The sequence below is a fragment of the Erythrolamprus reginae genome, chromosome 1 (assembly GCF_031021105.1).
Source record: "Erythrolamprus reginae isolate rEryReg1 chromosome 1, rEryReg1.hap1, whole genome shotgun sequence".
NCBI classification, from domain to species: domain Eukaryota; kingdom Metazoa; phylum Chordata; class Lepidosauria; order Squamata; family Dipsadidae; genus Erythrolamprus; species Erythrolamprus reginae.
Window position 1 is genome coordinate 201,646,191 of NC_091950.1, and position 14,953 is coordinate 201,661,143.

The 14,953-nt window shown below is 42.9% G+C and overlaps 1 protein-coding gene across 1 annotated transcript in view; it reads left to right on the plus strand.

Moving 5' to 3' along the window:
• Positions 1 to 14,953, plus strand: part of ANKAR (ankyrin and armadillo repeat containing) — a 51,046-nt gene that overhangs the window by 31,357 nt on the left and 4,736 nt on the right. Inside the window, exons 17-21 of the mRNA XM_070731929.1 lie at positions 471 to 577; positions 3,221 to 3,343; positions 5,542 to 5,700; positions 10,262 to 10,379; positions 11,850 to 11,959. Of these exons, the coding sequence (XP_070588030.1) occupies positions 471 to 577; positions 3,221 to 3,343; positions 5,542 to 5,700; positions 10,262 to 10,379; positions 11,850 to 11,959 (617 nt within the window). The remainder of the gene's footprint in view (positions 1 to 470; positions 578 to 3,220; positions 3,344 to 5,541; positions 5,701 to 10,261; positions 10,380 to 11,849; positions 11,960 to 14,953) is intronic.

Here is a 14,953-nt window from a genome sequence, read left to right on the forward strand (position 1 = left end):
AAAAACGAGGGTGTTTTTGCCCTTCCCCCAGCCCTCGGGAGCTCTCTGCAGGTCTCCCAGGCCCTCTGCCCACCCCATTTTTGCAAAAAATGGGTGGAAGGGGGGGCATTTCTGCAAATAGCAGGGTGCACAGAGGGTTTGAGAGGCTGGGGAGGACAAAAACCTATTTTTTACTTACCTCTTTGAAATCTTGGTGCACCTTATACACAGTGCGTCCTATAGTCTGAAAAATACAGTATACATTGTTTATGCTTGGACAGAAAAACATGCCTCATTTCTGGACCCAAAGTGCTTAGCTAGGTTTTGTTTCACTGGGACGTTCCATTGATTTGAGCTACAGCATTTAACATATGCTTGCTTAAAAGTAAAGAACAGTTAAAGAATCATATTTTGAGTGTGCTAATTTCCCCCCTTCTTTTATTTGTATGGATCTTTTGAATGGATCACAATGGATGACATCAAACATCTAGGGGAAGCTCATATAAGCAACCCAGTTAGTCAAGAGAATGTAGTGGATGAAGGGGCCTTTCCAGTACTTGTTTATTTGCTGAAAACTCATCCATCCCTTCAGATAAAGGTGGGTTTAAAATGTTTGTCATACATATCTAAACTAGAGAGTCTTCATTTAGCAACTGCCTCAGATGGTGACTGTTCATAGTTATAATGGTAATGAAAAAAAATAATTTTACAGTCACACACCCCCACCACCACATTTACAACCTTCACTGATCCCTAAAGCAAAGGAAAGCTGAACTAAAACTATTAACATAGTTTCAGTTTCACTTAATGACTACTTCTCATAACAACCAAATTGCCATTCCAGATGGGATCATTACACTAGGATTAGCTATACAGTGTTCCCTCACTTTTCGCGGGGGATGCGTTCAGAGACCGCCCGCGAAAGTTGAATTTCTGCGAAGTAGAGATGCGGAAGTAAATACACTATTTTTGGCTATGAACAGTATCACAAGCCTTCCCTTAACACTTTAAACCCCTAAATTGCAATTTTCCATTCCCTTAGCAACCATTCAGATTATTACTCACCATGTTTCTTTATTAAAGTTTATTGAAAAAATATTTATTAAAGGCAGAGGAAAGTTTGGCGATGACATATGACATCATCGGGTGGGAAAAACCATGGTATAGGGGGGGAAATCCGCAAAGTATTTTTTAATTAATATTTTTGAAAAACCATGGTATAGACTTTCCGCAAAGTTCAAACCCGCGAAAATCGAGGGAACACTGTATATAGTTCTTGAATGGCTTTGATAGTTTTGCTTCATTGAATAGTATAAAAGAAAATACATTTGTAGACTGCTGAAGACTCTAGCTACTGATAGCTTGTTAGATAATGGAACTTTAGACCTTGTATTTGATTTTGCCATAATATCAACATTAATTAAAATATAGATAATATATTAATATTATTTCAGTGTCTAGGAATGAAGTTAGAGGATGAAATATACATAGCTGCTATAGAAACAACTAAAATCAAATGTGTGCAGTACCTTTACACCCAGTAGTTGGCTTCTCAGGAGCAGAAGTGGGTAGTCATATCCTAATGACATAATGACTTTGAAAGAGTGTTTCATAGAATTGGCTAGCTTTGAAAGCCTAAGGTAGACCATGTCTGTGATTAATCATGGCCTAGTGGGCCTCTATTTCACCTCAGCACTGGAATCATAAAACACATTGGCACATGTATACATGCTTAAAGAAAAGGAATATTACAGATTATTGGATCCTGCGGTTTTCCAAAGGATATTAGAATATTCAGTGACATGTATTTGTTATTTGCACAGATAAAAAGGGTTTCTACAATATTTATGCCTGTGTATTTTTATTCTATGCCTGTACACTTTGTTACAGTACTTAAAACTGTTTGCATGACATTTCGGATACATAGGAGAGGAGAAAAGCCTCACAGATTTAGAAATTTGAAAATAAGAAAATACTTTAAACTCATGTAAAAGTTTTTGCTTTTAATTTTTAACTTTTATGATATGCTTCATGCCTATGTAGTGTAACTCCTTGTGTTATTTTCTTCTAAAATGTGATATAAAATGTTGAGAAAAAAATATGGATGTCATATTCTGATAGGGCAGAGATGGCGAACCTATGGCACGTATGCCACAAGTGGCACGCAGAGCCATATCTGAGGGCACTCGAGGTGTTGCCCTATGTTAGCTCTAGCATGCATGTGTCCTCTGGCCAGCTATTTTCAGCCTTCTTTTCAGCCATTTTTGCTCTTCCCAGGCTTCAGGAAAGCCTCCTGAAGCCTGGGAACGGCAAAAAACAGACCAACGGGCCAAACGGAAATTTGTTTCTGTTGGTATATCTCGGTGCAGCTAGGCTACGAGACTTTAGAGTGTGGATGTGTGATACAGCCAGTGACGACACAGACTTAGTATGCTAAACAAGTATTATTTACATATATACATATCTACAAGCACAAAGCAAAAATAATCAACAAACCGCACATAGCAGCATGAAGCAGAAAAATACTCCCCCTTCAGGGTAAAAGGCAAGAAGGTGAATGAGCTATCCAGCGTCAGGAACAGGAGAGAATGCTGGCGCCCTCTTATGGCTAACCAGCCAAAGTTCTTAAAGAGATATCACAACTGTAAAAGTACAAACGACAATTGGTAGTTTAACATACATGGCAACCCCAGAATATCAGTATGTACCATGTACTAACAGTTTCCAAACTTCCAGTTGGTCCATTGGAACGTTTTCGCTGTCCTCAGGCTTCAGGAGGTGTTCCTAAACCCTGGGGATGGCGAAAAACGGCCCAACGGGCCTACTAGAGGTCTGGAAGCTTCAGTGAGGACTGTGTACATGTATGGGGGACAGTGCAGGAGGGTTGTACACATGCACATGGGGGGAGGACATTGCATTATGGGTGTGGGCATGCACACAGGTGCTATTGTGTGCACTCGCACCCTTTTGGCACTCAAGCCAAAAAAGGTTCGCCATCATTGTGATAGGGTTACAGCACCAGATCTGAGCTGCTAAGTCTGGACAACCATTAAATAGCAGCAAAGATATATAACAATTTTACTTTTTTTTCCCTGTGAAAGAGAAAGAGGATTTTCCTTATCCGAAGAAAATATTCTTAGGCACCAAAGGTAGATTTCCCGAAGCTGTAACTTTTTTTTTTTACTCCTCATAAGGTATTATAATTCACGTTTTCATTTTTCCAATTCTAATTAATCTTTAGGTTGAAGTTGCATTTTCCTTGGCTTGTATTGTTCTAAAGAATAGCAGTCTGCAGACTGTGTTACAAGAGAAAGAAGGTTTTAGTTATTTGGATGTCCTTAAGCTTTTTTATGCACCAGATAAGGTAATGACTTCAGTAAAACATTTGGTATTAAAATTATAGAATCAAATAATAAATTAAGAAAGGCTGTGGGTACATTTGGAATTTTGAGGATGCACAGAAATGGTTGGAATTAGCTCAAAGCACAAAACACCCACTTCTCATTTTGATAAGGGACAGAATTGGCCATGTTGACCTTAGTAGATGACATTTTGTGGAAAAGGAATAAAGGAAATGGGACTCTTCTGAGGTTTGTGGATCTCTAATCAATTATCCTTTTGAATAATTTCCATGAGATGCACTTAGAAGATAGTGTCCAACTGTGATGCTACTCATACTTGCAGAGGAATTTTCAGAGAGTAAAAGTAAACGATGGAGCCATGGCACCCTCACAGTCCTATTCCAGGATGCCAAAAGGTACTTACCGGTACTTATCACACTTTAATATCTACACAATGCTGCTGAAATGGCCATCAGAGCTTGGACATGCAATAATATCAGTATGCTGATGACACCAAGCTCCACTTACTGAAAACATCTAACAAATGTCTGAAAGCAACGATAAGTTAGATGTGATCTAAACCAATGAGGCTGAATTCTCACAATCTCTCCCTCCATAATCTAATTCTAGTGCTTTCTTACATTTGAATGTGGACCGCGACATACTAGTATCAAGAATGAGTATTTGTGGAGATTTGGGTTGTCTTTACTCCCTAGTACTGATGATGCTGTGATGTGCTTGTGAAACTTACATCTGGTGTGTGCTTGCCACCTTGTGTGGATGAAGATGGTTTCATTCCCCCACTCCCCCAGGCAATAGATGATAACATGACTGGATATTCTCTTCGTTGGTACAGATACCCTCTTCTAGGTATTAAAATGGGTGATGGCTAGGGCTGACATTAGTGGATAATCTGTTTATTTATTTTATTTATTTATTTTGTCCAATACACAAAGAGGGTTTAGTGGGTATATATCTATATACACATAGTAAAATACATGATGAAGGTTATAGAGGAGATACTCATAGTAAAATATATCTAAGAAAGAATAGAAAAGAAGATAAAGTAATAGAACATATCAACGAAAGAGTAGAAGAAGAGATATAGGAATAGAAGAAAGGTATCTAGGGAAGCATTGCACCCTCTGGCATCTTTCCTAGAGAGATACCTGGTTTATGTCACATCTAACTCTCTACCTGAAATGTTGTGTGTGCACATATGAAAATGTGGAGGAGTGTTCTTGATGGTGCGTATCTGGGGCAAAACAAATGATGGCAATTAAATATGCACAGGTATTAGAAGTAACTACATTTTATATATATATGGATATCTTTTTGCCAATTTAATAACATTTGATAACAGATAGCATTCACTCCAACAGCATCACCTTTTCTTTTTATTATCTTTTCTTTTTTTTTTCTCCTTTTTTTCAGTTACTGTATTATTATTATTATTATTATTATTATTATTATTATTATTATTTATTGGATTTGTATGCCGCCCCTCTCCGCAGACTCGGGGCAGCTAACAACAGTGGTAAAACAACATGAACAATCCAATTAATAAAAACAACTAAAAAACCCTTATTATAAAAAACCAAACATACACACAAACATACCATGCATAACTTGTAATAGCCTAGGGAGAAAGGATAACTTAACTCCCCCATGCCTGGTGACAAAGGTGGGTCTTAAGTAATTTGCGAAAGACAAGGAGGGTGGGGGCCGTTCTAATCTCTGGGGGGAGTTGGTTCCAGAGGGCCGGGGCCGCCCCAGAGAAGGCTCTTCCCCTGGGGCCCGCCAAACGACATTGTTTGGTCGACGGGACTTGGGGAAGGCCAACTCTGTGGGACCTTATCGGCCGCTGGGATTCATGCGGTAGAAAGCGGTTCCGGATGTATTCTGGCCCAATGCCATGTAGGGCTTTAAAGGTCATTACCAACACTTTGAATTGTGACCGGAAACCGATCGGCAGCCAGTGCAGGCCGTGGAGTGTTATACTTTGTATACTATACAGGAATACTAAATTACTTATGCTGCCCTGAGTGTCTTTCCACATGAAGAACAGAATACCAAAACTTTAAATGAATAGTGTAAAAAAAAAAAAAATTAAATCCTTTTAACTCTCCTGGAATTCAAAGTAGATACGGTGGTTTGGTTTGTTTGAAAATATCTAAATGTGAACAATGTTTACAAGTCACTATTTTCTTGTTATTTTAAGGATATCCGTTTACGAGCAGGATATGCTATTGCAATTTTTGCTTACAATAATCCTCATCAGCAGATATTGATTTTAGAGGCTGGACCCATATCAATGCATGTATTTGAACCTCTTCTGGGCTCAGATGTAGAGACAGATAGAGCAATGGCTGCCTTTCAGGTACAAAACTAGGTATTGCAAATATCAATAAGCATTTTGGAAGAATGGAGATGCCACATAGAACTTGAACTTCCCTATTGGGAAGATTCCGTTGGAATAAAAAAAGTAATCTTCCACAATAGTATAGAAAGATTATGACCAGATTTCCTAAATGCAGTTTTCTGGAAATTTCAGCTGCTTAATTCCCCTCAGTTCCCATAAACCCAGTTAATTACTGGTTTGCAAGGAAAAAGCCTTTTTCTAATGGAAGGCTTTCCACAAATTGAAGGGATTGATTGATTAAATTGATGGGATATGTGATGCATTGAGGTGATCCCATGTTTTTGAATGGTCTGCTGAAAAATGGAGTAGCTAGATATGATGAAAAGCAAGGGCATTTATGTTGTTATACATAAGTTTTGAAAAACAATACAGGGAACTTTTTCTGATGAGTCTTGTTTCTACATTTTGTTGGTCTGTTAAAATCGTAATTTTTCAGGAAATATTTGACTGATGGATGATTCAAACTTCTTCAGATATTTCTAGGAGGTGAATTAATATTATGATAAAAATTTTCCTGTTCCCCGTTCTAGGTTTATTGTACACTTAGAGCCAGGGGTGAAATCCATTAGATTCTGACAGGTTCTGGAGAACCGGTAGCGGAAATTATGAGTAGTTCGGAGAATTGGCAAATACCACCTCTTGCTGGCCCTAGAGTGGGGTGGGAATGGAGATACAGTGGTCCCCTGATTATCGCGAGGGTTCCGTTCCAGGACCCCTCGCAATGATCGGTTTTTCGCGAAGTAGCGGTGCGGAAGTAAAAACACCATCTGCGCATGCGCAGATGGTGTTTTTACTTCCGCCGCAGCAGCGAGGAGCCGAAGATTGGGGTTTCCCCACCGCCCACGCAAACTCCTCGCTGCTGCCGCGCCCGCCACTTGTCCGCCTGCCGCTTGTGCACCGCCTGCCTGCCCTTCGCCCGCCCTTCGCCCGCCCTTCGCCCGCCCTTCGCCCGCCCACGCCGTTCGCTCGTGCCGCTTCCCAGCTGAGTCCTGAAGCGAACTTCCCCGTTTGGCTTCAGGACTCAGCTGGGAAGCGGCGCTGGGGTTTCCCTGCTGCCCACGCAAACTCCTCGCTGATGCCCGCCGCTCACCCTCCCGCCAGCAAGAGGGGGAAGACCCAGGGAAGCCGCCCAGCAGCTGATCTGCCCGGTGCCATCTACGCATGCGTGGCCATAGAAAAAAGGGCGCGCATGCGCAGATGGTGTTTTTACTTCCGGGTTGAAAAATCGCCATATAGCCTTTCGCAATGATCGGGATCGCGAAATGCGGGGGATCACTGTATTTCAATATACTTCCCCCTGGAGTGGAGAGGGAATGGGGATTTTGCAGTAGTAACTGTGGGAAGGATGTAGGAGCCCTAGTGGACAACCATTTAAATATGAGCCAGCAGTGTGCAGCAGCTGCCAAAAAGTCAACACAATTCTAGGCTATATTAACAGAGAGTGTTATTCTTCATCCTGGAGTGAAACCAACCTTCAGAATCAGTTATCCTCGACCAATCATCTGGAGGATTCAGTCACTCATTTGCATAATTGCTAGGAGCTGCCCTATAGAACCTCAGATATAACTTGATCCTTCAAAGGATAGGTCGTGGTTAATTTCACTCCCTGAAATCTTTACCTTTCTTTCCATTTGTTAACCCTTAAACGCTATATTAACCAAACAGCCCTTCTAAGGGCTTTAACCTTGCATCCAAAAGGAATCCAACTTTTTCCTTCCCTCATTTGCTAGAGAAAGAAATACAGCTGAGAGGTAAAACAGCAGGAACGGAGCATCTATTAAAGTACTGTGAAACCCCCTCTCAACACCCCCCCCCACCTTCCACGTTCCCAGCGGATAGCGACAAGGGCAATAGAGATCAAGCAAGCCCCAGAAGCAGAGGGGAGAAGCCAGTTGCCACTGAATCTGCTCATGGTGGCTCCGCAACCGCAGCTCTCTCTGCACAGGCTGTTACCCCACCTCCTCCCACAAGGCCTTCAGCTCACACACAAGCAAAAAGGAGAACAAAGGCAAGGCATCCGGCCTCCACCTCCGGACATGAGAGGGAGGGGGAAAGGAGGAGCACAAAAGGAAGCTATGTTTCCTTGTCAACACAGTGAGGCAGAGGGCTTCCAGGACTTTGAGGCTGGCTTCATAGGCAAGCACAATATTGTACCCTCTTCCCCACAGGGCCATATGTGTCTCATAGGGAGTTGCCATATTGGGGAAAGACCACAAGGCAGGACAGGGGGCTGCCATCTTGGAAGAGGACCTAGGGCCTCATGGGGGGCAGACCATTTTGACTTGGGCGCACCTGGTTTACAGACCTTCAAGTGCTCTCAGTCACAGAGTTGTGGGGATTGCCTCATTCAACGGACATACTCGCTCAGGAAGCCCTACGGCATCCAGACCCAGACTGATTACAGCTGACTGCATGGAGAGTGAGTGGAGCAACCTAAGATGCCAGGAATATGATCAGGACGTTATTCACATTATGCAGGCATCTTGCCGCCCATCCACCAACCGCTTCTACTCAGATACATGGAGAACTTTTTGCACATGGTGCTCTAAGGAGGGATTCTCGCCAGATCGTTTCCTCTTCTTAAAGATATTCATAAAACACGGACTCAGTAGGGGATTAACCCCAAATTTGCAGGCAGACAGCAGCACTTTCAGCAGTCCTTCATGTGAACAATATGAGTCACTTTCTCAGGTTCCAGCCATCCGTTGATTCCTCAAGGGGGTATCCAATTTACGCCCACCAGTAATCCATCAATACCCAATCTGGAATCTCTCCTGCATGCTGAAGTCCCTCATGAACCCCCATACAAACCCCTCCGAGAGGCCTAGCTAAGATACCTCTCAGTTAAGGTAGCCTTCTTGGTGGCCATCAATTCAGCCTGTCGTATCTCCCAACTGGCAGCTCTTTCCATCAGAGGAGACCTATGCATCTTCCAACCAGACAATATAACTCTGCAACTCAACCCTTCCTTCATCCCTAAAGTAAATTCAGTCTTTCACAGATCACAGGAACTGGTGTTGTCTTTTTTTTGTGCTCAGCCTGTACATCGCTCTGAGTGGCGATGGCACACCCTGGACATGTACAGAGCCCTCAAGATATACCTAGATCACACCAAGGACCTCAGAAAGATGGAAGCGATCTTCATAGGCTTCCACCATCAATCCCTAAGAACATGAGCATCGTCATCCACCATGGGGTGCCGGTTCAGGAACACCATAAGCCGAGCTTATGAACTAGCAAATCTTTCAACCTCCACAGACATCACACCTCACTCCATCAGGAGCGCAGTCATGTTCGCGGCCTGGAACATGCAGGCATCATTTGAACAGGTTTGTTGAGTGGCAACGTAGACACAACCATCTCAGTTCATTTGACACTACAAGATAGACTCTAACCCATCATCTGACGTTGCCTTCAGCAAGAGAGTTCTACAGCAAATAGTGGATGTTCATTAGAGTGCAAGGTCACTCTACCACCACCACCCCGGACCTCTGCTTTGGTAAGTCCCATTCTGAAGGCTGGTTCCACTCCAGGATGGAGTGACCTGAACCCTCTTCTCATCCTATGGAACCAGTCTTCAGTCCCAGCTACAGGGAAAGGAGGACCACTAAGCCTGAATAGGATCCACGCACAAATCTAGTCTTCGGGATTTGTCACACCTGGGGTTCTACAGGGTGGATCCTAGCAATTATGCAAATGACTGACTCTTCAGTCAGTCTCTGACTGACTCTCTCTGTTCTCCAAAGCACCTGAGTGTAGGACAAGAAGCAATGAGTGGAAACTAAACAGGGAGAGAAGCAACTTAGAACTAAGGAGAAATTTCCTGACAGAACAATTAATCAGTGGAACAAGTTGTCTCCAGAAATTGTGAATGTTCCAACACTGGATGTTTTAAAGAAGATATTGGATGCTTTATTTGTCTAAAGCAGTGTAGGGTTTCTGCCTAAGCAGGGGGTTGGACTAGAAGACCTCCAAGGTCCCTTCCAACTCTGCTCTTCTTTTCTATTCTATTCTGAATCGTTCCACTGGAGTTGGGTGGGAACGGAGATTTTGCAGTATCCTCCTCCTGCCATGCCCACTAAGCCACACCATGCCCAAGCCATGCCCACATAACCAGTAGTAAAAAAAATTGGACTGCACCAATTTGAGCCCATTCACTTGAATTGTAGGCTGCAATCTTTTGCAAATCTACGTAGAATTAAAATTGACTAAATTATGTGAAATTTAGTGAAAGGTAAGTATGTTTAAATTTGAAGCATAATGAATATAAAGATTTTGCAATAAACTAAAATGAGGGTGTGTTAATGAGAATATAAAATGCTTTACCTGCCATCTTAACTAATGCAGATTTTTTCTTCTACTATGATTTTACAATTATAAAATTCCCAGTCCTGTGTGTATTTAATAGTATCATTAAAACGATTAGTCTTTTATATTGTGACAAATAAGAAATGAAAAAATTGCAAAATTATAGGAAACCTGTTTTATCTGTTGTGTCAAAAATTATCTTCTATTTCAGATTGTAGTACTAGCAAAAATTATAATTGATATGGATCAAGTTAGTTTGTCTGCAAGAGGAATTTCTACCTTGGTTGACCTACTATGTTCAGAAAAACCAGCCACTTTAGTATTAACAGGTAACTAATGATGTAAAATGTATATAAAATACTAAAATACTGTGCAGTATCACAGTAGTGACAAACTGTTATTAACTATAATGCAGTGCCTAACAGTGAAGATTTAATGAAGGAAACAGGGTGAATCTTGAGGTGCATTGGTTAGAATGCAGTATTGCAAGTTAACTCTGCTGTTTGCCAGCAGTTTGAGCCTTCCATCACACCAAAATCAGTAAAATGAGGAACCAGATTGTTGGGGGCAATATGCTGATTTTGTAAATGGTTCAAAGGGTAACATTGTAAATGGTTCAAAGGGTAACATACCGTATTTTTCAGAGTACAGTATAAGACTCACCAGAGTATAAGACGCACCTTAGTTTTTGGGGAGGAAAATAGGGGAAATAATCTGCCTACCAGGTATTCATCTAGCTAGCATCCTTAGTCTGGTCAGTTTCAGCACATTCTTTTATCCCCTGGTTAGGGCTTTAAAAAAAACCTTATTTGGAGAGGGTAACAATGAAAGAGCTTGCAAGCCAGTAAGAGCTGGGAACATTGTTAGAACCTGTTTAAGGCTGGAAAGAAAAATTCTGAGCAACTAGAGCAATAAGAAAATACTGCAAAGACTTAGGACTTGGAAAACATTCTTCGCAAAGAATAACAATAAAAGCCCTTGCAAGCCAGTAAGAGCTGGGAACATTGTTAGCACTTGGTTAGGGCTGGAAAGAAACATTTGGAGCAAGTTAGAGCAATGAAAAAAACCTGCAAAGACTTAGGGCTTGGAAAACAATCTTAGCAGAGAGTAAAGTCCCTGGGGGAGGGGAGAATTTCTAGGAGAAAAGTGGTGGTGGAAGAGGTTAATTTATCATGCTTCAGACAGTTAATAGAAAACAGTTAATTGCACTTTCCATTTTCCATTCAGAGATGAATATATTTCATCTCTGACATAAGCAAAGTCAATTTCAGTTAAGAAGTTTGATACTTTCAGACATATCTGTGCACTTCTCCACCTGTAGAAGTGGTTAACTGAATTCAAACACACCTAACTTTTCACCTGGCTGAGCGTACCAAAGAAGAGAAAAGAAAGAATTTTTCAGATTTTGCAATGCTGGGACTACATAAATTTATAAACAAATGTATATAATTTCCATTAGTATTGAGAGTAAAGTGGAGCAGGAAATAAAAATGCTACTTTTGATGTTAAATTGTACCTTACTGCTTCCACAACTGCCAACTAGGCTAATGTAGGCAAAGCCAGAAGCAAAGCCCAATTCATATTTCATTTCCATTCTGTTTGTGCTAAGAAAGGTTTTCAAAAAATAAAAACCAAATCCATTTTAAGTGGCCTGCTACCCCATGATAGGGCATTTTGGCTCAGTTTGAGAAACTCTGGTCTGATACTTTGCAAGTTGTAGTTGTACCGAGTTGTGGAGGATATAATTTACTTGCACAATTTACAAATACTTATGCTTTAATTTCATTTCCCCACCCCAGGAAAATTATTAGCTAGCTTGGCCCACACAAGGGCAGGCATTCCAGAAGCAATCACAAGCCTGGGAACTGTCCAACGTCTTTGTTATCATTTATATGCAAAAGAAGAGGAGGTAGGAATTTAAAATTCTGATCTTATTATTCAGTAGTGACCAGAATCTCTTCCTCCCCACTTGATGTAACTGGAGCATCATATCATGTACTACTGTACTACTGTTTTGTCTTTTACTATTATGTGTTCATTTCATTCTGAACTCTTAGCTCGTCTTTGCTTTCTTGGACCTGTTAGTGGCTGTAGTATCTTTAGACTGATTTTCAGATATCAAGCTCATTCCTGTCCATCAAAAATGTAATATAGTGCTCACAAACTCATACATACGAAACTGGGCAACAGGGAAAAATATATCTGTTCTGCTCTGGCCTACTCGGATCAGAACAAAGGGATGGGGGAGGGGAAGAGAGATATTGAATGATCCTTGACTTTGAATAACCTTGACTCTGCCCCTGAGAACTTGGCACTTTGAGAAACTTGGCACTTTGGGAAACTTGGCACTTTGGAAAACTTTAGCACTTTTATTAGTTGCTGCTGACTGGATTTCCTAAATGAATTGAATTATTCACTATTACCTATATTTGTATTTTCTGCATTTTTTATTTTTATTCAGTTTTATTGGTGTTTTAATATTAATACTTCTAATTTTCTAATATATTTTTATATTTTTATATTAACTTATTAACTTATTCAGATTTATAATTTTATATCTTATATATTTGTAATATTAGTGCACTAATCTATCGCTAATTTAATCTATTTTTAATCAATTGGGGGGGGGTTAACTGATGGATAACTGGGGTGGGTGCAATAATGTGTATGGGATGAATGATTGGTATGAGTGGGATGGTTGGAGTGGGTGGGGTTATGCCAGGAATGGGATGAATGGGAATAGTATGAATGATATATTTGGGCCACCTGACGCCGGAGAGGCGGGAGGGGAAGGGGCACCGATCTCTGGGGTGGCAGAGGGTCGGAATATCCCGGTGTTGCTGGGGAGAGGTAGATATGGTGGGAGCCACGGAGTTAGCCATTCCAGGGGAACGAGGGATCGCCGTCTAATAACTATTCCTTGTTCCAGCTCCATGAGCTCAACCCAGGGCACTGGTGATGAGTGTAACTCTGGCCCTGGGCTCAGGTTGCTGCTGCTCAATGCCAGGTCAGTGGTAAATAAAGCTCTCCTCATCCGGGATTTAATCCTGGATGAGGAGGCCGACCTGGCATGTGTAACTGAAACCTGGCTGGGCCCGGAGGGAGGAGTTCCTCTCTCGGAAATCTGCCCAGCTGGGTTTCAGATATGGCATCAACCTTGACCCCAGGGAAGGGGGGGAGGAGTGGCTATTATAGCCAGGGAGAGCCTTTGCCTGCGTAGGCTCGTTGCTCCGGAGATTGCGAGTCCCTCCTTGTGAAGTTGGACTTAGGGGTTCAGGTGGGCTTGCTTCTCACGTACCTGCCTCCCAGCTGCGTGTCAAAAGCCCTGCCTGTGCTGCTCGAGGAGGTAGCCGGGTTGACGGTGGAATTCCCCGGACTTATTGTCCTGGGGGACTTCAACCTGCCATCGCTTGGCGAAACCTCTGGGTTGGCACAGGAGTTCATGGCCACCATGACAGCCATGGACCTGACTCAAGTAGTACAGGGTCCGACTCACGAGGGAGGGCACGCACCTGACATGGTATTCCTTTCTGAGCAATTGAGTAATGGTCTGAGACTAAGGGGCTTAGAAGCATTGCCTTTGTCATGGTCAGACCATTTCCTACTACAGCTTGACTTCCTGTCTCCAATCCTTCCCCGCAGGGAGGCGGAACCAATTAAGATGTTCCGCCCCAGACGCCTGATGGACCCAGAGGGCTTTCAGACGGCGCTTGGGGTTATTCCAGAGGCACTTGTCCACAGTTCGGCGGAGTCTCTTGCGGAGGCCTGGAACAAGGCTGCAGCGGAGGCTCTTGACCGGATTGTGCCTTTGGGCCTCTCCGTGGCACTAGACCACGTAGAGCTCCATGGTTCAACGAGGAGCTCCGGGAGTTGAAACGCCAGAAGAGACGTCTAGAGAAGCGATGGAGGAAGAGTAGGTCTGAATCTGATCGAACACTTGTAAGAGCTTTTATTAAGACTTACAAAGTGGCGCTCAAGGCGGCAAGATGCGCGTACCATGCCGCCTTGATTGCATCAGCGGAATCCCGCCCGGCCGCTCTGTTTAGGGTGACCCGCTCCCTTCTCAACCAGGGGGGAGTTGGGGAGCCCTTGCAGAGCAGTGCCGAGGATTTTAACACGTTTTTCGCTGATAAAATCGCTCAGATCCGGGCCGACCTCGACTCCAATTGGAAAACAGAGTTGACTGACAACGAGTCAGTCGAGGTGAGTGGGGCACGTACTTGTCCACCTGTCTGGGAAGAGTTTGATCTGGTGACACCTGATGAAGTGGACAAGGCCATTGGAGCTGTGAGTTCCGCCACCTGTTTACTGGATCCGTGTCCCTCCTGGCTGGTCTTGGCCAGCAGGAAGGTGACACGGAGCTGGGTCCAGGAGATTACCAACGCTTCCTTCGGGAGGGGAGTTTTTCCAACACTCTATAAAGGCGCTCGTGCGCCCCCTCCTCAAGAAGCCTTCCCTGGACCCAGCCGTACTTAATAACTATCGTCCAGTCTCCAACCTTCCCTTTATGGGGAAGGTTGTTGAGAAGGTGGTGGCACTCCAGCTCCAACGGTCCTTGGAAGAAGCCGATTATCTAGGTCCCCAGCAGTCGGGTTTCAGGCCCGGTTACAGCACGGCATTTTTGCCCATTTTGGCAGCTTTCCCCGGTTAAATTGGGTAAAAGATAAAGAGCGGGCTGCAGCCAAGCTAATTAAAATATTTCTCAGTGAGATAATGTCCTTCGATCACACACTTACAGATGTCCAGGTTTTCCTCAGACGGCTGCATTTCTAATAGCAGTTGGCCAGCAAAGCATTTCTGGAACCCCGAATCTAGGATATCCACCATTACAAATGTTGGATCTCCACACCTTTTTTACCCATGATTCCTCACTTATATACTGTCTGGGGGAAGTCAACTGTTT